Below are 24,129 nucleotides of genomic sequence, written 5' to 3'. Positions count from 1 at the left end.
AAGGACAAAGGGGTGAGGGAAGCAAAGATGGCAACGGTGATGACGGATGGGGACAGAAAGGGTGACTCCCCCGAGCCAGCCCATCGTGCTCTGCTGCTCCCATCCAGTTAACCCGCTTTCAGAGGTTGATCATTCCTATTTAAATACTCTGATTCCTGTCCCGAATCAAGGTTCGACCCTTCTATTTTTTTAACCCGGTATATAAGCCCTTAACACGGATTAAATAAAAACCTGGGTTAAGATTCGGATCTTAGCGGGAATGATTGCGGGTTAATCTAGAACTGTTCTAGAGTTAATTCGGTTTCTAATAGGAACGCTATACCTTGAATTCGATTTGTAACCCAGAGTTTAAGCCAGTGAGAATGCCCCCAAGGATCTGAGTTGGTTCTCAGAAGTTCACTCAATCCAGTTCTTAAAACCTGTCAGGTTGGTGGCTGCCTCCCAATCCCCAAGACCCCTCTCCTGGCCCTTCCCAGAGGTCCCTTCCTGTCCACACAGAGCTAGGCGATCCTGGCTTTGCTCCTGCCTTTCCCTCCTGGCTCCCAGAGGCCTGATCCCCTTCCCTTTCTCCCTCCGCTCTCCAACCTTCCCACTTGCCCATCTGCACTGCTTTACCATTTCACCTTCAACATCTCTTCCCTGCCTTTCTATTTTTCACATTCCTTCCATCTCTCTATCACAGACAGAAACACACCCACAGAGTGTGTGTGATGCATAAAAGGGACACTCTGAAGCCCATTTGTTGAGAAAGGCAGGATTATCAATATACAAATAACTCATTGGGAAAGGCAGAGCAAGGGGGATTGGGACCTGGACTTCAATTTTGGTGAAGGTCAAGTGCCAGAGAGCAGCCTTAAAACAGCCTTAAGACATCTCTAAGACAGGGATGGACTACTGTTGTTGATGGGGTGTGTGGTCACATTGCCCCCCAGGGGATCTCAGGAGCACCCCCACATGGTATTCCCTGGGGGGGGAGACAAATAATATTTTGCCCCTCAATATCTGACTCCATGCCTTTTGCCCCTGTTCTCTGAGACATTGCAGGGCCAAGGGAGCCATTTTACACAAGCCTCTCCACAGTCTCAAAACACTGGAGAAGGGGCCAAAAAAGGCAGCAAACTTGGTCATGGATGGACTGAGGAGCATTTGGAGCCAAAAACATTTTTCTCCATGGTTCCTTCCCTCAAAATCCTAGAATTGACAGTTTAGGATAGGATATTTAGAATCCTTAGATAGTGGAAAGCAATAGTGCCTCACTAAACTACAAATTCCAAGATTTCACAGAAAGTTGCTATGACAGTTAAACTATGTGTGAAAGGGATCTAGGAGCCCTGGTAGACCACAACTCGAACCGGGATCAACAGTGTGATGCATCAACTAAAAAGGCCAATGTGATCCTAGGTGACATCAATGCGAGTATAGTGTTATGGCAGGGGGTTGGACTGGATGGCCCTTCTAGGTTCTTTCAACTCTATGATTCTATGTTATAGATGAAGGGAAGTAATAGTGCAACTCTATTCTGCTTTGGTCAGGCCCCCACTTGGAATACTGTGTCCACATATGGTCACCACAGTTCTCCTTTTGCCACCGGACTTTGCCAGGAGCTGCGTTTGCTGCCGGGCGGCTCTCCCTGGGTTGTTAGAGGTGCGCAGGTGCGCACCGGCCCGGGGAGGCCGCCCACGGACTGCTTTTGTTGGGGACTCCCTGCCTCCATAGCATCTCCGCGGCGGCTCTGGTTGAGCTGAAGCTTGGAACACCTGGGGGGAAGGCGGAGGGAGGGGCGTGTCGGGGCAGTGGCACGCTTAAAGCCAGCTTGCCTGGTCTCCTCCTCTGTTACGCCTCCTTTTGCCACCGGACTTTGCCAGGAGCTGCGTTTGCTGCCGGGCAGCTCTCTCTGGGTTGTTAGAGGTGCGCAGCTGCGCACCGGCCCGGGGAGGCCGCCCACTGACTGCTTTTATTGGGGACTCCGCATCTGTGCAGCGGCGTGAGGGCAGGAGGATTGTGTCCTTGCCAGCTTCGGAACAGAGAATGCCTGCTGTGTCACTTCTCTGTTCCCTCTGTTGTTTGGTAGGGGGAGGGGGAGGATATGGACGCGGGGAATGCTTTGGCTGGGGAGGAAGAGGATAACATTGGCTCGAGCAGAGCTCCCACTGAGGTGGTGTGGGGCAGGGGGAGGTATGGCGGTAGGAGAATGGACTTGCGTTACAGAGGAAGGCGAGATCGATGCGTCATATCTATCTCTCCTTCCTGTCCTCCTCCTAGCCAAGAGGACCTGAGGGTCATTCCAACCGTGCCACAAACCCTGTCTCTGCTCCTGTGCAACGCCAGATCAATTAACAACAAGACCCACATCATCCACGATCTGTTGGAGGACAGTAATTGTGACCTGGCTTGCATTACTGAAACCTGGCTTGGGCCTGAGGGGGATGCTGTGTGGGCGCAGGCCCGCCCTGCCGGGTTTTCGGTGAAGGACCAGACCAGGTTAGGTGGGCGGGGGGGGGGGGGTGTTGCCTTGATACATAAGAACACCTTGTCTCTCACCAGGAACCACGTCCGTCAAACTTCCATTATCGAGTGTATCCATTATCGAGTGTATCCCACAGGGCTCTGTCCTGGGCCCAGTGCTATTCAACATCTTTATCAATGACCTGGATGACAGAATTGGGAGCATACTTATCAAATTTGCAGATGACACCAAATTAGGGGGAATAGCTAATACTCCAGAGGACAGGATCAAGATTCAAAATGACCTGAATAGACTAGAAAGCTGGGCCAAAGCTAACAAAATGAAATTCAACACAGAGAAATGTAAGGTATTGCACTTAGGGCGGAAAAATAAAATGCACAGATATAGGATGGGTGACACCTGGCTGAATGAAACTACGTGTGAAAGGGATCTAGGAGTCCAAGTAGACCACAAGTTGAACATGAGTGAACAGTGTGATGCGGCAGCTAAAAATGCCAATGCTATTTTAGGTTGCATCAATAGAAGTATAGTGTCTAGATCAAGAGAAGTAATAGTGCCACTGTATTCTGCTCTGGTCAGGCCCCACCTAGAATATTGTGTCCAGTTCTGGGCACCACAATTCAGAAAGGACATTGAGAAACTGGAGCGTGTCCAAAGGAGGGCGACAAAAATGGTGAAGGGTCTGGAAACCATGCCCTATGAGGAACGACTTAGGGAGCTGGGGATGTTTAGCCTGGAGAAAAGAAGGTTAAGAGGTGATATGATAGCCCTGTTTAAATATTTGAAAGGATGTCATATTGAAGAGGGAGCAAGCTTGTTTTCTGCTGCTCCAGAGAACAGGACCCGGAACAATGGATGCAAGCTACAGGAAAAGAGATTCCACCTGAACATTAGGAGGAACTTCCTGACAGTAAGGGCTGTTCGACAGTGGAATGCACTCCCTCAGAGGGTGATAGAGTCTCCTTCCTTGGAGGTCTTTAAACAGAGGCTGGATGGCCATCTGTCAGGGATGCTTTGAATTGGATTTCCTGCATGGCAGGGGGTTGGACTGGATGGCCCTAGTGGTCTCTTCCAACTCTACGATTCTATGATTCTATGATTCTACTTGACCCTAAAGGCCAGGGACAGTCTAGAGATTTTGTTGGTGTATCAGCCACCCCGTGCGCTAACAGACTCCCTTAACGAGCTGACACAGTTGGTCTCGGAGCTGATGCTGGAAACACCCAGGCTACTTGTCCTGGGTGATTTCAACATCACCTTCGCAGCCAACTATGTTCCATCCGGTGCGGCTCGGGAATTCATGGATACCATGGCGGCCATGGGCCTGTCCCAATTGGTCTCGGGCCCAACGCATTGTGTGGGTAATACGCTTGATTTGGTCTTTTGTATGGATGCGGAAAATCCGTGGGCGGAAATAACTAATATTTCCGCCCTGTCATGGACAGATCACTTCCTGGTGGAGGCGAAAATCAAGGCTTCTACCCAGGTCCCCTCCGGGGGTGGTGGACCTATTAGAATGGTCCACCCTCGAAGGCTGATGGAACCCAAAAGGTTCCAGGAAGCCCTAGAGGGGAACATGGTTGGAAATGACGGCGATTCTGTTGATGCCTTGACTGGTATCTGGGATACCGGTCTCTCTAGGGCTATACACAGTATCGCTCCCAAGCGCCCTCTCAGGCCTGCTTCCAAACGTAAGCCCTGGTACACGGAAGATCTCCGGGCGAGGAAGCGGGTTCTGCGACGACTAGAGCATCGCTGGCAGAAACACCTACGCTTAGCCGACAAGGCTCTCCTAGACCGCCTTTTGGAGGACTATGGAGAGGCGATACGAGCAGCTAAGAACTTGTTCTATGGTGCTCGTGTCACGTCCGCGGAGTCGCGTCCAGCAGAGTTGTTCAGGGTAGTCAGGGAGCTAACTCAGCTCCCTCCTGCCCCGAACCAGATCCTTGCACCTTATAAGGCCTGCTGTGACCAATTTAACAACTTCTTCGCGGATAAAACCTCTCGGATAAGCGAAGGTCTTAACGCCGGCATTAGCGCAGAACCTAGAGAAGAGGCATCCAGAGCCTCCATGGACTCTATTAAACTGGATCAGTTTGAGTTGGTTAGTACCGATGATGTGGACAAGATCCTTAGAAGTGTTCGGAAGACTACCTGCTCTCTCGATCCCTGTCCCTCATGGCTAGAGGCTCAGGGGGGACCGGTGGTAACTTCGCTGTTACACCGGATTATAAACACATCTTTGAGGGATGGGCAATTTCCATCCAGCTTAAAATTGGCCATTGTAAAACCGCTGTTAAAAAAGCCCTCCCTCGACCCCCTGATGCATAATAATTATCGGCCAGTCTCGCTACTGCCATTTTTGGGGAAGGTGATCGAGAGGGCGGTTGCAATCCAGCTTCAATCGATCTTGGAGGAAACGGATTATCTGGACCCATTTCAAACCGGCTTTCGGGCAGGTTACGGGGTTGAGATGGCCATGGTCGCCTTGGTCGATGATCTCCGTCTGGGCATCGACAGGGGAAGCGTGTCCCTGTTGGTGCTCTTGGACATCTCAGCGGCTTTCGATACCATAGACCATGGTATCCTTCTGGAGCGCCTGGCAGAGGTGGGAATCGGGGGCACTGCGCTCCAGTGGTTCTGGTCCTACCTCTCTGGGAGGTTCCAGATGGTGCAGCTGGGAGACGTGTGCTCTGATAAGAGGGCCCTTATATCTGGGGTCCCTCAAGGAGCCATTCTGTCTCCAATGCTTTTTAACATTTACATGAAACAGCTGGGAGAGATCATCCGGAGACATGGGGCGCGGGGTTATCAGTACGCTGATGACACCCAAATAGTTTTCTCTATGTCTCCGACTGATGCAGTGACTGGGGATGGCATCTCTCCTCTTGTGGCCTGTCTGGAGTCAGTAATGGGCTGGATGAGAGAAAACCGACTCAGTCTGAATCCAGAGAAAACGGAGGTGCTCGTGATAGGTTCTCCAGGCCCGGGGATGGCGGTGGTTCCACCTGTCCTGAAAGGGATCACGCTTCCCGTGAAGGACTCGGTACGCAGTCTGGGGGTGCTCCTTGACTCGTCGCTCCACCTTACATCTCAGGTGGATGCGACGGTCAGGAGCACCTGTTATCAGCTTCAGCTGATTCGCCAGCTGCGTCCCTACCTGGGCCAGAGGGACCTTGAAACGGTTGTACATGCTCTGGTAACCTCTCGACTGGATTTCTGCAACGCGCTCTACTTGGGGCAACCCTTGTACCATACCCGGAAGCTACAATTGGTGCAGAATATGGCAGCCAGGCTGGTCACTGGTACATCCAGGGCCAGCCACATAACACCAGTGCTTAAAGAGCTACACTGGCTGCCTATTCGCTTCCGGGCGCAATACAAGGTGTTGGTTATTACCTATAAAGCCCTAAATGGCTTGGGTCCAGGATACCTTGAGGACCGCCTATCCCCATACATTCCGCCCCGCACACTCAGAACATCTGGGCAGCAGCTACTGAGGGTCCCTGGGGCAAGATTAACCTCCACATCGAGGAGGTCCTTTTCCATCTCGGCCCCGACCCTCTGGAATTCGCTGCCCATAGAGCTCCGCACAATTACCTCCCTGGCCCAGTTCAAGAAGGAATTAAAAACCTTCTTGTTCAAGTTAGCATTCCCGGATATAGGTTCCAGTTAGTCTCCCCCCCTCTGTCAGCAGTGGCAAGCTGGCCAGAATTGGTTTTAATGTAATTTTATTAATGTAATTTCTTTTATTGTATGCGTATTTGTACTGTATGTATTGTATAAGGTTGTATACCGTCCTGATCATAGGAAGGGCGGTATAGAAATAAAATTTTTATTTTATTATTTTATTTTTAAAAGGGATGTTGAGAAGCTGGAGAGCAATGAAAATGGTGAAGGATCTGGAAACCATCAAACCCTATGAGGAGTGGTTTAGGGAGCTGGGAATGTTTAGCCTGGAGAAGAGAAGGTTAAGAGTGGATATGATAGCCCTGTTCAAATATTTGAAGAGATACTGAGGATGGAGCAAGCTTGCTTTCTGCTGCTCTAGAGCAAAGGACACGGAACAATGGACGCAAGCCACAGGAAAAGAAATTCTACCTAAACATTAAGAGGAACTTCTTGACAGTAAGAGCTATTCAACAGTGGAATATACTCCCTCAGAACGTGGTGCCATCTCATTATGGTTATTATTATTATTATTAATTTTTTTTAGTCATCAACATGCTTGTAGAAACCATGGGATGAGTCCTTCCTGAATCTTCGTTCATGCAGAAAAGCCAGAGAATTTCTAAAGTACTCCTTCTTTGAAGGACTTTAAAGGACTTTGAAGGTCTATAAACAAAGGCTGGGTGGCCATCTGTCGGGGATGCTTTCAATGTGTTTCCTGCATGGCAAGGGATTGAACCAGATGGTCCTTGTGGTCTATTCCAGCTCTATGATTCTATGATTCTAAAGTGGAATCATAGTGCCATGATAATGTAGTATGAAAGGGCCCTCAGTCTTTATAGGAAGATCAATGAATTCAGCTTCCTTACCCACAGAGGCCACATTCTCGTAATTCTCCATCATCACATAATTGTACATAAGTCTCTGCTTCTTAGTCAGCAGTTTCCATTCATCCTCAGTGAAATATACCGCCACATCCGCAAACGTCACCTGTAATAGAAAATAGCCCTCATTCTGAGAATGACTAATAAAAAGGGGGGGAGCACATGATGCATCCCAACCATTATTTGATCACCTCAGAATTTAGTCCAGGGAATAAACTTTAAATTCTGTTAGCAAGAAAAAAGCTACTGCCTTTGAAATCCAATTTGTCTTAAATCTTTTCAATATAATATGCAATATAATAAACAATATACTTTAGGCCATGGCTGGGATATTGATGATGGATTAGGATATTGACTATCCCAACACATACAGTACATTTAGCCATCAAAGAATTATGGTGCATTTAGACATTTCTTGGCACATTTCAGAGGCAAATGTCATTTTTAAAAAGCAGTTCTCAGAAGCACTGTGGGTTTGAAGGCCATGGGGCCACCCCCACTTTATATTCAGATACATTCTCCCATATCACCGAACACTTCATAGATGGGAAAAACAAGACACATGTGGGCAAGCAACACCAAAAAGTGGTGAAGGCGGTCAAAGTTGTTTATGAGGAAGATCACACAAGCAGGAAAGCACACAGCAGTTTGCTTTTCCCTCAGACTCGTAGCAAGGGCAACTTCCTGCCCCTTTCTTTCTTATCCTCTCCTCACTTTTGAGTTGATGGGGTGGAAACTCCTTGGCACTCCTTATGCAGAAATTGAAATGAGCTGAAGAAAAGGGAAAGTGGGAGGAGGAGAGAGAAACCAGGACATTTTAAAAGCCCCTGAAATAATGGGGTGGCAGAGGATAAACCAGGACTGTCTCTGCCAAACTCGGACAGTATTTTATTTGCTTCCTTTCATAAATTGGCCCAGCAGTGACACAGATGAAGCTAATAGGATAGTGACTCACCCAAGAGCTGTTGTACTTGGGCAGCCTCTGTCTGTTGGAGCCCAGCTCCCTCCGGTTGGCCTCTGTGTCAGCCATCAGGTGGGCAGGGGTCCTGGTGGCCCTGAACTTGGGTCACTTCCAGCAAGAGAGGCCCAAAGCCGTGTACAAGGAGGCCGAGATGAAGTTCCTGAGGAAAGGGACCAGAGTTAGGATTGGCTTGGCAAGAAACTCTGCAGCAATCAAAGGCACAGAAATCAGGATCCTTCTGGTGACATACGCAGGTGACATATGCCTCCTTTGTGCCAATGCAGAGGTGGGCATCCCCTTCCTCCCTCTGCACCAAACAAAGCCCCCTGGAGCTAACATAGATTCACTGCAGCTCCCCTACACAACAGATACTCCATGCTTTCTTAGAGTAGAGGGGGATTAGGAGATGAGGAATTGGAGAGAGCCCTGGTTATGTCCCTGTAGCTAGATGTGAAATGAGTGCATCATTTGTTGAAACCTCCTGACCTCCCCAGTGGCCCTCAGAGGAAGATTTCTTCATTTTGCTTCTGGCTACAACAGGATGCTTCTCCAATACCTCACACCCAATACTCTCACCAGGCGTGGAATGGCCATGCGGGACGGCTTCCACAACTCTATGGGAGGACCTGTGTCAGTGAATGGCCAGTTGTAGCCTCATTCCACCTGGAGCAATACTGGAGAATAGAGAGTTCTGCTGGGTCAGGCTGTCTGGCCTGATGGCCTCTCATTTTCCCAGTGGCCAAACCAGTTGCCCTCCATCCCCCAGGGAGGCCCCCAATCAGGTAGGGAAGGAAAGGAGCCCTCTCTTTTCTGGTTGCCCCCCTTCTGTGGTATTCAGCCCTCCCCCCAGCATTGAGGGGCACCAGAGGTTTGAGTTGATGGGAAGGAAATACCCTATTCCCATGGCAGCCTTCTGCATCCAGTGAAGCCACAATTCTTAATTGTCCCTGCCTAAGTGGATAGTGCCTATTTTCCACACTGTTGCCTGGCCATCTTGGCTTGGGAATGTCCTGTTCTAGCCACATGCAGGATTAAATTGTAGCCTGTATCCTATCCCATACTTAGTCCTGATCAGAGTAGACTCACTCAATCTCTTATTAATTGACTCACCAGTCAATGATGGGTTCAGTGGGTCTATGCTAAGGTTAACCAAGAGGATTCAGGTCTCCTCAGACTTTAAATTCAGATAAGTTGCAACAGAAAGTAGAAAATATTTATACAGAATTATGCATTGTATAAAATTCAATAAAAATTATATTTAAAAAAGACTTTAAATGCAGGAATGCTAATTTTTCCATGCTGTGTCATAATCACTGATGAGAATTTGATTTCTCTTTCATGCAGAGGAGGAGGAGGACCTCCTTTATGGAAAGATTCTAGAGTAGATCATTAAACAGGGATTCTGTGAACATCTAGAAGGCAATGCCATATTCAAAAAAAGTCAACATGGGTTTTAGAGAAACAAGTCATGACAGACAAATCTAATCTCGATAGTTGATCTTGGTAGATGAAGAGAATGCTGTGGATATAATATATCTTGATTTCAGTAATAATAATAATAATAGGATTTCTTTATATGCTGCCCAATCACTGGGAATCCGGGCGGCTTAAAACTAGGGTTGCCATAAGTCAGGACCTCCAAACCGGGACAAATGTAGGACAAAATTTTCAAATCTAGGGCACATTTTTTTAGAATGGAGGACACGCAAAAAATTGATGATTGTTAAAAATTTTTTTCATATAAATGCATGTTTCTTAGGCATGATCAAAATGGAGGACATTTGGCATTATTCCTAGACAGATGGCAGAAATGTGCTTCCCTTTCTGGCCAAAAACCAGAAGAAGAGGAGGAAGAGTGGAAGAAGCAGAGGAGGAGGAAGAGGAGAAGAAGAAAAGGATGAAGAAGAGGAGGAGGAAGAGGGGAAAAGAAGGAGGAGGAAGAAAAGGAAGTAGAGGAAGAAAAAGGGGAGGAAGAGGGGAAGAAGAGGATGAGGTGGAGAAGAAGAGGAGGAAGAAGATGAAGAAGAAGGAGGAAGAGGAGGAGGAGGAGAGGAGGAAGAAGAAGAGGAGGAGGAAAAAGAGGAGAAGGAGGAGGAGGAGGAAGAAGAGGAGGAGGAGAGTAAGAAGAAGAGGAGGAGGAAGAAGATCAAGAAGAAAAGGAAGAAGAGGAGGAGGAGATGAGGCAGAAGGAGGAGGAGAAAGAAGAGGAAAGGCTCTTTCCCCTGCCTGGCCGCCTCCGTTGCCGGCAGAGGAGGCGGCAAGGCAGGGAAAGGGGGCCTCGCTGATGCGAGGCCCTTTGGCCCTGTCAGGCCACCTCCCTCGCCGGCAACGTAGGCGGCAAGGCAGGGAAAGGGGGCCTCGCTGATGCGAGGCTCCTTGGCCCTGTCAGGCCGCCTCCCTCGCCGGGAGAGGAGGCGGCAAGGCAGGGGAAAGAGGCTTCGCTGAGGCGAGGCCCTTTGGCCCTGCCTGGGCGCCTCCGTCACCGGCGGAGGAGGCCAAGAAGGGAACGGGCCTCACTGAGGCGAGGCTCCTTTCCCTGCCTGGCGTCTGTCGCCGGGGGGGGGGGGAATCCCGGGGGCGAGGGCAAACCTGGGCGGGACTGTGCAGACCCGCCCCAAACCGGGAAAGTGGCAACCCTACTTACAACAGACGGGATAATAGACAGTTCACTGCCCTCAGGCTTACAATCTAAAAAGACACGACACAAAAGGAGAAGAAATGGTGAGGGGGGGAGAGGATCAGGTCCAGCAGTTCTTCTCTCCCTCTGAGGCCTGGACCAAGGCAGATGGAATGGAGGGAGGGCTCGTCTTCTTCAGCCTTGCCCTGATGGAGCTGGGCCAGACTAATTTTCTCCCTCACAGGACAAAAGATGACAATTATGGAGGGAGGAGCCTCTTTCTTCAGCCTAGCCCTGATGGAGCTGGGCCAGCCTAATTCTCTCCCTCGCAGGCCGAAAGATGACAGTTATGGAGGGAGGAGCCTCTTTTTTCAGCCTCGCGCTGATGAAGCTGGTCCAGCCTAATTTTCTTCCTCGTAGGCCGAAAGATGACAGTTATGGAGGGAGGAGCCTCTTTCTTCAGCCTAGCCCTGATGGAGCTGGCCCAGACTAATTCTCTCCCTCGCAGGCCGAAGGGTGACAGTTATGGGGAGGAGCCTCTTTCTTCAGGCTAACCCTGATGGAGCTGGGCCAGCCTATTCACCCCCTCACACGCTGAAGGATGACAGTCATGGGGGAGGAGCTTCTTTCTTCAGGCTAGCCCTGATGGAGCTGGGCCAGCCTATTATCTCCCTCGCAGGCTGAAGGATGACAGTTATAGAGGGAGGAGCCTTTATCTTTAGGCTAGCTCTGATGGAGCTGGGCCAGCCTATTCTCTCCCTCACAGGCCGAAGGGTGAGTTATGGAGAGAGGAGCCTCTTTCTTCAGGCTAGCCCTGATGGAGCTGGGCCAGCCTAATTTTCTCCCTCGCAGGCCAAAGGGTGACAGTTATGGGGAGGAGCCTCTTTCTTCAGGCTAACCCTGATGGAGCTGGGCCAGCCTATTCTCTCCGTCACAGGCTGAAGGATGACAGTTATAGAGGGGGGAGTCTTTATCTTTAGGCTAGCCCTGATGGAGCTGGGCCAGCCTATTCTCTCCCTCACAGGCCGAAGGGTGACAGTTATGGAGGGAGAAGCCTCTTTCTTCAGGCTAGCCCTGATGGAGCTGGGCCAGCCTATTCTCTCCCTCACTGTCCGAAGGATGACAGTAAGGTCTTTGACAAGGTTCCCCATGGCATTCTTGCAGAGAAGAGATTTTGGGCTGCATTAATAGAAGTATAGTGTCTAGATGAACGTAAGTAATAGTGCCACTTTCTTCTGCTCTGGTCAGGCCCTACCTGGAATATTTTGTCCAGTTCTGGGCACCACAATGTAAAAAGGATTTTGAGAAACTGGAGCATGTCCAAAGGAGAGCGACTAAAATGGTACAGGATTTGGAAACTCTCTCAGCTGCAACCTTTCCATACAATCCTGGACTGAAACATTTAAACAAAGGTCTTCTTTCAGCTCCAGGAATAAAGGCCTACCTTCAGTACAAAGACCCTGATTCCTGCGCTTCCAGAAAGGGCTCTCCTGCAGTCCTTTATGGCCGGAGCTTCCCTGGGTCAGAGGCCGTCTCCTCAACCGTAGAGAAGGGTTGCTCTGAGTGCGAAGGAGGAGGAGGTCCACAGGGCTGAGGGAGGGAAGGCAATGGGAAAAGGTCAGTGCCAATGGCCATGGAGGGCAGAAGGTGACAATGCCTAGGAAACTCCTCTGAGTCCCAGCCATTCTAGGAATGAGTGGCAAGAATTAGTCCAGGGGGATGAGGGGGGGTTCCTTTCTCAAAGCGGGAGGCAAGGACCGGTGGGACCCTCCCCAGCTCTTGCCGAAAGGGAGGGTCTCTTTCCCCACCTCTCTCTCCCAGCCCCCAAAGCCCAGCCTCCCCACTGGCCCTGAGTCTGCCTCCCTTCCTCTGACCCCACAGGCCCCTTCCTTCCTTCGCCCCAAAATGGAGGGCCAGAGGCAGAAAAGGACAAACTGCCTTCCTTTTGGCCCAAGGAGCCTGGCCTCCTTCTGACTCTGGAGCCTCAGGAGAGAAAGAGATGCCTCTGTTCAACTGAGGCCTCAGAGAAGGTTCTGGAACATTGTTCCCCACAGTCACAAGCAGCACAAAATAGCCACCAGAACACAAAATGGCCTCCAGAACACTAAATGGCTTCCGGAACACAAGATGGCCACCTCTGCCTCAGCGCTTGGCAGTTGGCAGTTGGAGGCCTTCTGGGAACCCATAATGGAGGATGAAAGGCCCCCAAATTGGAAGGGACCCCAAACAGGATTTCTGATCCTAAAGAAAGGTTTCCTGATGGCACCTGATGGCTGTGAGAACACAAAAAGTACCTAAACATAAGGATTAGACAGAAAAACAAACTGCTTATATTTAAAAAAGCAAAACCATTTTAAAAGGATAAAAATTTGACTTGGGTGCTTCTATCCTTTTACAGACGACTCAGGCTGTATCTACACTACAGAAATAATCCATTTTGAAACCGCTTTAACTCTCCTGGTTCCATCCTATGGAATCCTAGGATTTGTAGTTTGTTGTGGCATGAGAGCTCTCTGGCAGAGAAGGCTAAGTGTCCAAAGGTAAAATCCCAGGATTCCATAGCACTGAGCGATTAAAGCGGTGACAAAGTGCCTTATTTCTATAGTGCGGATGCAGCCTTTTTGTGAAAGGGGCTGATGCTGGAGAAAAGAAGAGGAATGCAGAAGCAAAGGAGGACGGATGGATGGAGGGCCACCTGCAGCTGGACTGGCCTCCCTGAGCAGTCAAGGCCTGAGCTGGGTTGTGGACCTAAACACCTAAACATTTTCCTGATGCTATTGAAAGGAGGAACCTCATCCCCTCCTTAATTACAATCAATAGTGAAAGATATTAATCTTGATATTAAGAGTGCCCATCGTCCAAAACTCAGTTCAGGCCTTGACCGCTCAGGGAGGCTAGTCCAGCTGCAGGTGGCCCTCCGTCCATCCGTAAAGTCAGTAAAGAAGAGCTCTGCAATCCTCACATGCCCTCCAGTGGCCATGAAGTGCATCATGCTTCAGATGCTTTCTCTTTTTCTAAGGAGGGAGGAATGTCTGAAGGGGACACCTAAGATGGTTTCTCCCCTTTGTAGTGTCACTAGGGTTAGTGTCACCCGCTGCAGTAACTCATGGTGTCACCCCTGCATTGACCTTGTCTTATACCATACCATAAAGAATCCTTAGTAATCTTTTTTGTACTAATGCAAAGATATAGCCGTGTTAGTCTGTAGAATCAGTATGTGGAGAGACCTTGTAGTACCTTGGAGACTAACTGAAAGAAAGAAATTGGCAGCATAAGCTTCAGCAGGTTTCAGTCTGCTTCCTCAGATGGATTACAAATATTACCCATAAATCATAATTCACTGAATATATCACTGAATGACATTTTAATAATTGTGACATAAACAACTAGCAAAATTAAAAATATGCCCAGCCCTAACCTAATGGTAGGCTTGATCCTGGAAATAGAGAGGTGGGACCTCATAAATGTTTAAGGGGGTCCCATAAGTGCTTAAGGCATAAGAGCCAGACACAGGGAACCCAGCAGAATCATTTTAAAGAGATCAAATGTTTCAACAAGTAAGAGGAGTGGTCAATTGATGTTATCCACTGTTTCTTTCTTCAACCTTTTCTCCCAGGTGTTTCCTTTGTACAACAAGCTGAATCCAGAAGCCTCGGCTGCTCCTTGCTGCGTCCCTCATGAATTGGAGCCCTTGACCATCCTCTGCTATGTCGGCCGCTTGCCCAAAGTGCAACAACTCAGCAATATGGTTGTCAAGTCTTGTTGGTACTGTTAAGAATGAGTGTATGTTACCATGGATCCTGAGACACTTCCCTAACAATTTTCCAGAGCCACCAGGATATTCTACCTTGACCTAATATCTCCCCCACCCCAGTTCCACCATATTTATTCTGACCCAGCCTTCCAGGGAGAACCTCCTCTTCTTCCTTTTGTGCGTCTACCAACCAGTGAAAGACCACTCCTTATCCTCTGGCTCAGGTCACAAATGAATGTCCTCAACTTACATTTGCCCAGATAAGATGAAAGCAACTGGTGAGGCTTTGTCTTTGGTCTCTCTTGTACTACACAGTTATGTGTGGTTTTTGTTAACCACCTTCAAATCACTCTCAACTCATGGTGACCCTGTGGATGAGACATTTCCAGACTCTCTATACTCCCCTACTACTTAGGTCCTATAAATGTATACCCATGGTCTCCTTAATGGAGTTCATCCATCTCACATGTAGCCTTCCTCTTTCTCCTTCCCTCCACCTTTCCTAGCAATATTGTCTTTTCCAATGAGGCATTCCTTCTCATGATGTGGCCAAAGTATGATAGCCTTGACTTTTCATCTTGGCTTTCTGGCTCGATCTGTTCTAGGACCATTTGTGTGTCTTTTTGGCTGTCTATGGGATCCTCAGCACTCTTCTCCAGCATCACATCTCCAACGAATTGATTCTCTTCTCATCCGCTTTCTTCGCTGTCCAGCTCTCGCATCCATACCTGGCAAAAGGAAATACAATGGCTTGTGTGATTCTAACTTTTGTGCTCAGTTGTATATCTTTACTCTTTGGGAACTCTTCTGGTTCTTTCATAGCTGCCCTGCAGTCCCTATTCTGATCAATCTTTATTCCAAGATATGGTAACTCAATTTCAATTTCCTTGTGTTCTAGGTTGCAGTTGTGTAGATCTTCTGTGGTCATTATTTTTGTTTTCTTTATGTTGAGCAGTGAGCCTCCCTTTGCACTTTCTTCTTTTATCTTCCTTAGTAGCCATTCCAGTTCTGTGATGTTTTCTACTAGCAGTATGGTGTTGTCTGCCAATCTTAGATTGCTGATAGTCCTTCCTCCTATTTTCACCCTTTCTCCTTCTGTGTCCAAGTTATAGCACTTCAACATTGCTTCAAGTGCTGTCTGCTGCATCATGAAGAATCCTGGGATTCATAGCTGTATGAGGTGCTAGAGCTCTTTGACTGAGATTTCTCAATTCCTTGCTAAACTCCAAATCCCGGGATTCCTTGGGGCGATGCAGTGACTAAAAATGGTATCTAAGTGCTACAAGTGTGTAGTATTAAAGAGAGTAACTAGCACGCCAGCGTCCCCAAGTGAATTGGTTCCCTATCCCTACAATATGTGATGCTGCCGTTTCTAAACAGATGTATATACACTGGGGCTGAAATCTGCTTGGAAGATTCCTATGCTTCCCAGTGTAGGCCAGGTGTGAGCAGATTTTAGGCTTACAAGAGCTGTTTGTCTTTCTGCTACAATACCGCAAGGTCCACTCACCAAAGCCAAGTGACTTAAGAAGTCAGATGTAGCCGCTGCCTTTAAGGACATGCTCAGGTCAGGAATTTGTTTTCAGTACCAGACCACCAAAGATCTTTTATGAACAAATCTAGCCCTGTTTTACTCCAAGCTTCCTTGATTTCAGTAGCCTGGGGTTTTGGGCTTTTTTTTTGGGTGGGGGGAGCTTCTTGTTGCTGTTGTATAACACATGAGGAATGGAAATGGTTTCCCATCTACTGCTGATCCTCAGGACAGAGTGACCAGATGTTCTCCTTTTCCAGGACATCTCCTCCATTTCCACTGTTCTCACCAATACTCTTCTCATCAAAGGGTCATGTGCAGCCAATGCAAAATCAACGTGAAGAAGTCCCTTTTTCTGTCCCTGTCTATTCCTTTCTTCTTATTTCCTTTCAATCATAAGTAACTGGTTCACTTTTGCATTTCCCTGTCTCAGATTTACAAGCTCTCATTTTATTTTCCTCTTTAATCTGGATTTAATCTTATTTGCTCTTTCTCCAGAGGGAATGTGTGACCTCTCTCTCTCTCTCTCTCTTTCCTTTACCTGCCCAAGCTTCTTGCAAACTCTCTGTTTGAAGCTTTTTGGGAATTCCAAAATGTCCTCCACTCTGAGTGTGCCTAAGAAGCATGCATTTATATTTCTATGAGCGTTTTTAGCTTTTATTTGGGAATGTTCTCCATTTTTCTTGAATGTTTTCCATTTTACGGTGCCTTGTCCTCCTTTGCAGTTAGGACATCTGACACCTTGCCTCAGAATAGCTCCCAGTAGGTCTTGTTTCTGTCCATTCCTGTGGAATACTTCCCAAGTTTAGTTACTCAGCTTTAAGATGGCACATTTTCAGTGGCATTCCCTTGTTTCATTGTGTTTTTCGAGTGTGAGGTCATGAGACGTGGATTTGATGATCTCCGTTTCTCAGGTTGAGCAGCAGCAATCTGTCTGTGCAGCCTGAAATCTGTCAAACCTCTCTTCCATTATTTCGGGGGAAATCCCGCAACAGTTCATGATGCGCATGCATGCACACACATGCACGCAGGGGATCTCAAAACGGAGTGCCTATTGAAGGCTTGGCACAGAGGCAACAAGTGCAAACAGAGGGCAGAGTGGCACATGGAGCAGCAGATTGCCAGACAAAGGATCCCTTCATTGGGAAAAGGGAATATGGAGTACCGAGAGAAGCAAGACTTTGTGTTTTAATGCTATAAGGAGGAGGGATTTGGGGGGACAGATAGGAAGGGAGGCAGACAGAAGGGAGTGAGGGGGCCTTAGCTTGACTACAGGTAAATATTTGAGAAGGAAACTGCTTTTGGGTTTTGGCCTTGGAGCTGAATGTGCACAAACAAGCCACAGATGGAGATGGGAAGGCCTATCTTTTTGGAGGGGACGGTAAGGTCACAGTGTCCCCCTCCATTCCTTTTTGTACAGTCCCAACCTAAGAAGACATGATGGCAAGGGCAACTGGGTTTGGGAGAAGGGCTTTCCCTTGCCCTCAAGCATTTCCAAGGGGTTTATTAATATATTTTTTAAAAAAACAAACAAACGACAAAAGCAATTTGACTGAGGAAATAATTTGTTTACTTTGTTGGGTTGTGAATAAAATCACTTTATGCAACACCATGCCCTCGTCTTTCCTGCCCAACCCTACCTCCATAGGAGAGAGCCAGTGTTTCATAGCCTTTTGTCTCTGACGTCAACATGCCACTCTATGCCATGCTTTGGTCAGGCCCCACCTGGAATATTGTGTCCAGATCTGGCCACCACAATTCAAGAAGGATGTGGACAAGCTGGAGAACCTTTAGTCTAAAGGAGGAGGACTAAAATGGTGAAGGGTCTGGAAACCACACCCTATGAGGAATGACTTAGGGAGCTGGGTATGTTTAGCCTGGAGAAGAGAAGGCTGATATGATAGCCCTATTTAAATATTTGAAGAGATATCATATTGAGAAGAGAGTAAGCTTGTTTTCTGCTGCTCCAGAGACCAGGACCCGGAGCAATGGATGCAAGCTCCAGGAAAAGAGATTCTGCCTCAACATTAGGAGGAACTTCCTGACAGTAAGGGCTGTTCGACAGTGGAATAAACTCCCTCAGAGATTTTGGTGGAGTCTCCTTCATTGGAGGTCTTTAAGCAGAGGCTGGATGGCTATCTGTCGGGGATGCTTTGATTGGGATTTCCTGCATGGCAGGGGGTTGGACTGGATGGCCCTTGAGGTCTCTTCCAACTCTACGATTCTATGATTCTAAGTATGTTTTTCAAACTTAAAGCAAACAGCCAGACACTTCCCATTTGGGGAGAGAATGTCACATTTTTTGACATGGATGGATGCCATGACTAGCAAGTCACAAGACAGGGATCATTTATGTCACCTGAACCCACTAAGGTGGTCCATCCCTGCCTTTCAGGATGAAATATTATTTCTGACTGGTTGGCAGCCTCACCTGTGTGTAAAGGTAATGCAGCAGGAAGTCAAGGAGGAAAGATTTGCCCCAGCTATCGACATCACCACCACATCCAGGTCCAGGATGGCATCCTGCAGCAGAATGCGGCTCAGCGCCTTTTCATCTACTTCTAAGGAGTAACACAACCACAACAACAAGCCACTGGATGATGAAGCACCTAGATATTTAAGAAATCTGGGCACCATGCTAGGAAAGGCCCTCTCCTAGTTATGCACGGTTTAGTGGTTCATGTGCTAGACTACATATTGGGAGATCCAACACTGTGCACCCTGAACCAGGAAACTCCTTTGGTCACATTGGGCCATTCTCCTTCAATCTATCTCACAATGTGTGAGAATAACGTGGGGACAAGAAAAGCCAAGGACTCCATTTTAAGCGCCATACAGGACCCTGAACAAACCTGGCCGAGAAAACTCTCCATGACAGTTTTGCATTAAGAGTCGCCATAAGTCAGAAATGACTTTAAGGCACACAACAACAAAAAGAATATATTGTATAAACTCACGTATAAGTCTAGAAACTTTAGTCAAAAAAATGAACCCCAAAAATCTGGGTCAACTTATCTATGGGTCAGTGTAAGTACCGTACCTTAACTCTTATCAAAATAGGAACCATTCCCTTCTCTGAGTTGAGTGGCGAAAAGCGAAATCTTAGTCCATCCCGGGAGAACCTAAAAGAAGTGCCTACTCTCTCCATTGTGGCATTGGCTCTGGCCTTTTTGAATGGCTGGGTGGGCAAACAGTGGTGCAATTTGGCATCATTTTCTTTTCCTTCATCCTTTGCATCCTTTGTCACATACCACTAAGTTTAACCTCGACTTAGAATCATAGAAGAGTTTGAAGAGACCCCAAGGGCCATCCAGCTCAACCCCATTCTGCCATGCAGGAATACACAGTCAAAGAACTCCTTACAGATGGCCATCCAGCCTCTGTTTAAAGACCTCCAAAAGAGACTCCACCACTTTCCAAGGGAGCGTGTCTCAATGTCAAACAGCTCTTACTGTCAGGAAGTTCTTGCTAAAGTTGAGGTGAAACAGGAGGCTGTGGAAAGGATGTTTAGGTGGAATAGGAGGCAGTCTGGTCACCCTGTTTGTATGTGTGCATATACAGTGTGTACGTGTATGTGTGTGTGTGTGTGTATATACATATATATATGTATATGTGTATATATATATATATATATATATATATATAAAATAGAATCATAGAGTTGGAAGAGACCATAAGGGCCATCCAATTATTATTATTAACCTTTATTTATAAAGCGCTGTAAATTTACACAGCGCTGTACATACAATCTTTATAATTGGACGGTTCCCTGCCCTAAGGCTTACAATCTAAAAATCCAACCCCCTGCCATGCAGGATCATAGTGGAATCTCGGAGTGTAGTGGAGTCTCCTTCTATGGAGGTCTTTAAGCAAAGACTGGATGGCCACCTGTCATTGGGGATGCTTTGATTGGGATTTCCTGCATGGCACAATGGGGTTGGACTGGAAGGCCCTTGGAGTCTCTTCCAACTCTACGATTCTATGATTCCTATATATTCAGAGAGAGAGAGAGATTGACAGAGAGGGGAGAGAGAAATTATATATATATATATATACACACACACACACACACACACACACACTCATCCCTCCATATATGTGGCCTTGACTTTTGAAGATTTGATTAGTCACAGATTTGATTAATATGTTCTCTCTAGGAATCTCTAGGTCCTCCTCCAGTGCAACTCTATGGTCAACTTTAACTAAAAGTTGCACTGAAAGACCTAGAGATTCCTGGAGAGAAGACTCTACTAGGCCTTTGTAGCTCCTGCAGTGCATCTCTATGGTCAGTGTCTGTCGGACGATGGCCACAGAGTTGAGCTGGAGGACCTAGAGAGGTGTACTCTCAGGTAAAAACATGGTGTTTTTGTTATTTGCGGTTATTCCATATTCATGGGGGTCGTGCTCTAACCCTAGTGAATATCGAGGGACAAGTATCTATACCCACACACACACACACACGTGTGTGTGTGTGTGTGTATATATAGAGAGAGAACATATATATATTCCTGGTGTGTGTGTATATAGACACACGCATATTTCTATATGCTACTAGAGTGTGTGTGTGTGTGTGTGTGTGTGTATGTACAGAGAGAGAGAGAGAGAGAGAGAGAGAAAACATATATATGTATTTCTGGTTTGTATGTGTGTGTATGTGTATATATTTTCCTCATATACTCCTAGATTGCACATATATATATATATATATATATATATAGAAACCATATATATATATATATATATATAAAGAAAAAAGTACAAATATATTTATTTCATATATATATATATATATATACACACACACATATATATACACGCACACACATTCCTATATGCTCCTAGAGTGCTTTTATATATATAGATAGATAGATAGAGAGAGAGAGAGAGAGAGAGAGGGTATATATACACACATACATTCCTTGATGAGAGTGGTCTCCCCAAACCATGCCTGGGGTAGTAGGGCTCCTCCAAGCCATCCCTCTCCCTGCTGCTGGGGATGTTGGGGGCTGTAGTCCTGGCATCCTGCTCCCTCTGCAAGGCTCCCAAGTTCACCCCATTTCTCTCAGGGCCCCCATGTCCTTCTGCCCCAGAGAAAGCCCCTTTCAAAGGCTGGGGCCCTTACCCTCCGCCTCCAGCTTGACCCCTTTCGCAGCTGCCGCCAAAGAGAACAAGCGGATGAGAATCGGCTGCTTCCCATCTCAGGCAGAGAGAGGAAAGAAAGAAATCGGGAGGAAGCCCCTGGGGAAAGGCCTACTGGGAAATGTAGTCCTGGCGGTGACGGCCTCTCGCTCTAGGAAGCGACCGATGGAGTCAAAGGGAACTACAACTCCCGGAAACCCCTGGCGCAGAGAGAGAGAGCGGAAAAACCTTGCTTCGCCCCAATGCATCACGGGAAATGGAGTTCGCCCAAGGGAAAAGTAAAAAGAGGCGGGTTTCAAGACTATTGGAGGGTGAAGGGCGCTTGTGCACAAACAAGAGAGAGAAGAGCATGCTGGGGGATGTAGTCTTTTGCCTTTGTGGAGACAGCTTTATTTATTATGATTATTATGATTATTATTATTTCTGTGTGTTTAAGGTCCCCCAACTATGCCCTTTCAGGTCACCCGGGCCGGGATTGGGATGCAGGAGCACTCTGGGGATGATGGGATTTGTGGCAGGGGGACACCAGGACCAGGATCGGATGCAGGAGCACTCTGGGGATGATGGGATTTGTGGCAGGGGGACACCGGGACCAGGATCGGATGCAGGAGCACTCTGGGGATGATGGGATTTGTGGCAGGGGGACACTGGGACCAGGATCGGATGCAGGAGCACTCTGGGGATGATGGGATTTGTGGCAGGGGGACACTGGGACCAGGATCGGATGCAGGAGCACTCTGGGGATGATGGGATTTGTGGCAGGGGGACACCAGGACCAGGATCGGATGCAGGAGCACTCTGGGGATGATGGGATTTGTGGCAGGGGGACACCAGGACCAGGATCGGATGCAGGAGCACTCTGGGGATGATGGGATTTGTGGCAGGGGGTCACCAGGACCAGGATCGGATGCAGGAGCACTCTGGGGATGATGGGATTTGTGGCAGGGGGTCACCAGGGCCAGGATCGGATGCAGGAGCACTCTGGGGATGATGGGATTTGTGGCAGGGGGTCACCAGGGCCAGGATCAGATGCAGGAGCACTCTGGGGATGATGGGATTTATGGCAGGGGGTCACCAGGGCCAGGATCAGATGCAGGAGCACTCTGGGGATGATGGGATTTATGGCAGGGGGTCACCAGGGGCAGGATTGGATGCAGGAGCACTCTGGGGATGATGGGATTTGTGGCAGGGGGTCACCAGGGCCAGGATCGGATGCAGGAGCACTCTGGGGATGATGGGATTTGTGGCAGGGGGTCACCAGGGCCAGGATCAGATGCAGGAGCACTCTGGGGATGATGGGATTTGTGGCAGGGGGTCACCAGGGCCAGGATCAGATGCAGGAGCACTCTGGGGATGATGGGATTTATGGCAGGGGGTCACCAGGGGCAGGATTGGATGCAGGAGCACTCTGGGGATGATGGGATTTGTGGCAGGGGGTCACCAGGGCCAGGATCGGATGCAGGAGCAATCTGGGGATGATGGGATTTGTGGCAGGGGGACACCAGGACCAGGATCGGATGCAGGAGCACTCTGGGGATGATGGGATTTGTGGCAGGGGGTCACCAGGGCCAGGATCAGATGCAGGAGCACTCTGGGGATGATGGGATTTATGGCAGGGGGTCACCAGGGGCAGGATTGGATGCAGGAGCACTCTGGGGATGATGGGATTTGTGGCAGGGGGTCACCAGGGCCAGGATCGGATGCAGGAGCACTCTGGGGATGATGGGATTTGTGGCAGGGGGTCACCAGGGCCAGGATCGGATGCAGGAGCACTCAAGCGGTGAGCCTGAGATTGCAGGGGGAGTGTAACCCCATCCAGCATAGGCAGAATCCCTGTTCCCTGATCTGCATTTTAGCTCACCAGGAGCATCTCTGACTTGTCTGGATTACGTTTTAATTTGTTTGCTTTCATCCAGCCTGTTACTGACAACAGACATTGGTTCAATACCAAAGAGATTACCACACAAGGTGCCAATGATGGAATTACAACCTAGGATTACTTTTATTTACGCACGATGTCATCATTCATCCATTGCTGATCTGTTTTTATGCCATTATTATCACCACGCAATTTCACATTGACAAGTTTCTCTCATTAATGCGAAATTGTGCAGTAATAACGGTATAATGACGGATCAGCAATGGATCAGCAACAAATGCTGACATCACATGAAAAGGAGAGGAATCATAAATTGCAATTCATCACTAGCACCTTGTGCCTCCCCCCAACACAGTTTCCGTGGAATTAGATGGGAAGGAGAGATGGAGTTGGATATCATCAACATATCGGTGGCACCAAACCCCCAAATTCCAGAGGACCTCTCCCAGCAATTTCATGTAGAAATGGCAAGGAGGACAAAACAACCCACAAGTCAATGGCCAGGGTATCGAACAAGTGTCCAGCACCATCACCTGAGTTCACCCCTTCAACCCATGTAATAACAGTGACCCCAAATCCCATCCCATCCAGTCCAGCCCCTTCTTCTGCCATGCAGGAATACATAGAGTCCTAGAGATGGAAAGGAACCCCAAGGGTCATCCAGTCCAGCCCCTTCTTCTGCCATGCAGGAATTCATAGAGTCCTAGAGATGGAAGAGACCCCCAAGGGCCATCCAGACCAGCCCCTTCTTCTGCCATGCAGGAATACATAGAGTCTTAGAGATAGAAGAGACCCCCAAGGACCATCCAGTCCAGCCCCTTCTTCTGCCATGGAGGAATTCATACAGTCCGAGAGATGGAAGGGACTCCCAAGGGCCATCCAGTCCTTCCCTTTCTTCTACCATGCAGGGATACATAGAGTCCTAGAGATGGAAGGTAACCCCAAGAGCCATCCAGTCCATCCCCTTCTGCCATGCAGGAATACATAGAGTCCTAGAGATGGAAGGAAACCCAAGGGCCATCCAGTCCATCCCCTTCCTCTGCCATGCAGGAATACATAGAGTCCTAGAGATGGAAGGAAACCCAAGGGCCATCCAGTCCATCCCCTTCCTCTGCCATGCAGGAATACATAGAGTCCTAGAGATGGAAGGAAACCCAAGGGCCATCCAGTCCATCCCCTTCCTCTGCCATGCAGGAATACATAGAGTCCTAGAGATGGAAGGTAACCC

General features: G+C 48.2%; 1 protein-coding gene across 5 annotated transcripts in view; it reads right to left on the bottom strand.

Annotated features, from left to right (window-relative positions):
• Nucleotides 1–24,129, bottom strand: part of LOC149301485 (uncharacterized) — a 251,973-nt gene that overhangs the window by 6,299 nt on the left and 221,545 nt on the right. The window contains exons 1-4 of one of the 5 annotated variants that reach the window (XM_089484025.1): nt 20,798–21,089; nt 12,043–12,188; nt 7,976–8,141; nt 7,006–7,126 (exon numbers count right to left, since the gene is read on the bottom strand). In XM_089484025.1, coding sequence (XP_089340151.1) covers nt 7,006–7,126; nt 7,976–8,050 — 196 coding nt within the window. In that variant the 5' untranslated portion in view covers nt 8,051–8,141; nt 12,043–12,188; nt 20,798–21,089. Of the gene's footprint in view, nt 1–7,005; nt 7,127–7,975; nt 8,142–12,042; nt 12,189–18,314; nt 18,457–18,923; nt 19,372–20,797; nt 21,090–24,129 lie in introns of those variants that run through there. The other 4 variants (XM_089484026.1, XM_089484028.1, XM_089484029.1 and 1 more) reach the window with 4 other exon arrangements.

The sequence above is a fragment of the Sceloporus occidentalis genome, unplaced genomic scaffold (genome assembly GCF_023333645.1).
Source record: "Sceloporus occidentalis isolate IW3139 unplaced genomic scaffold, rSceOcc1.0.p SCAF_21, whole genome shotgun sequence".
NCBI classification, from domain to species: Eukaryota; Metazoa; Chordata; class Lepidosauria; order Squamata; family Phrynosomatidae; genus Sceloporus; species Sceloporus occidentalis.
Note: the sequence above shows the minus strand (reverse complement) of the source record. Positions and strands in the feature narration are given on the sequence as shown.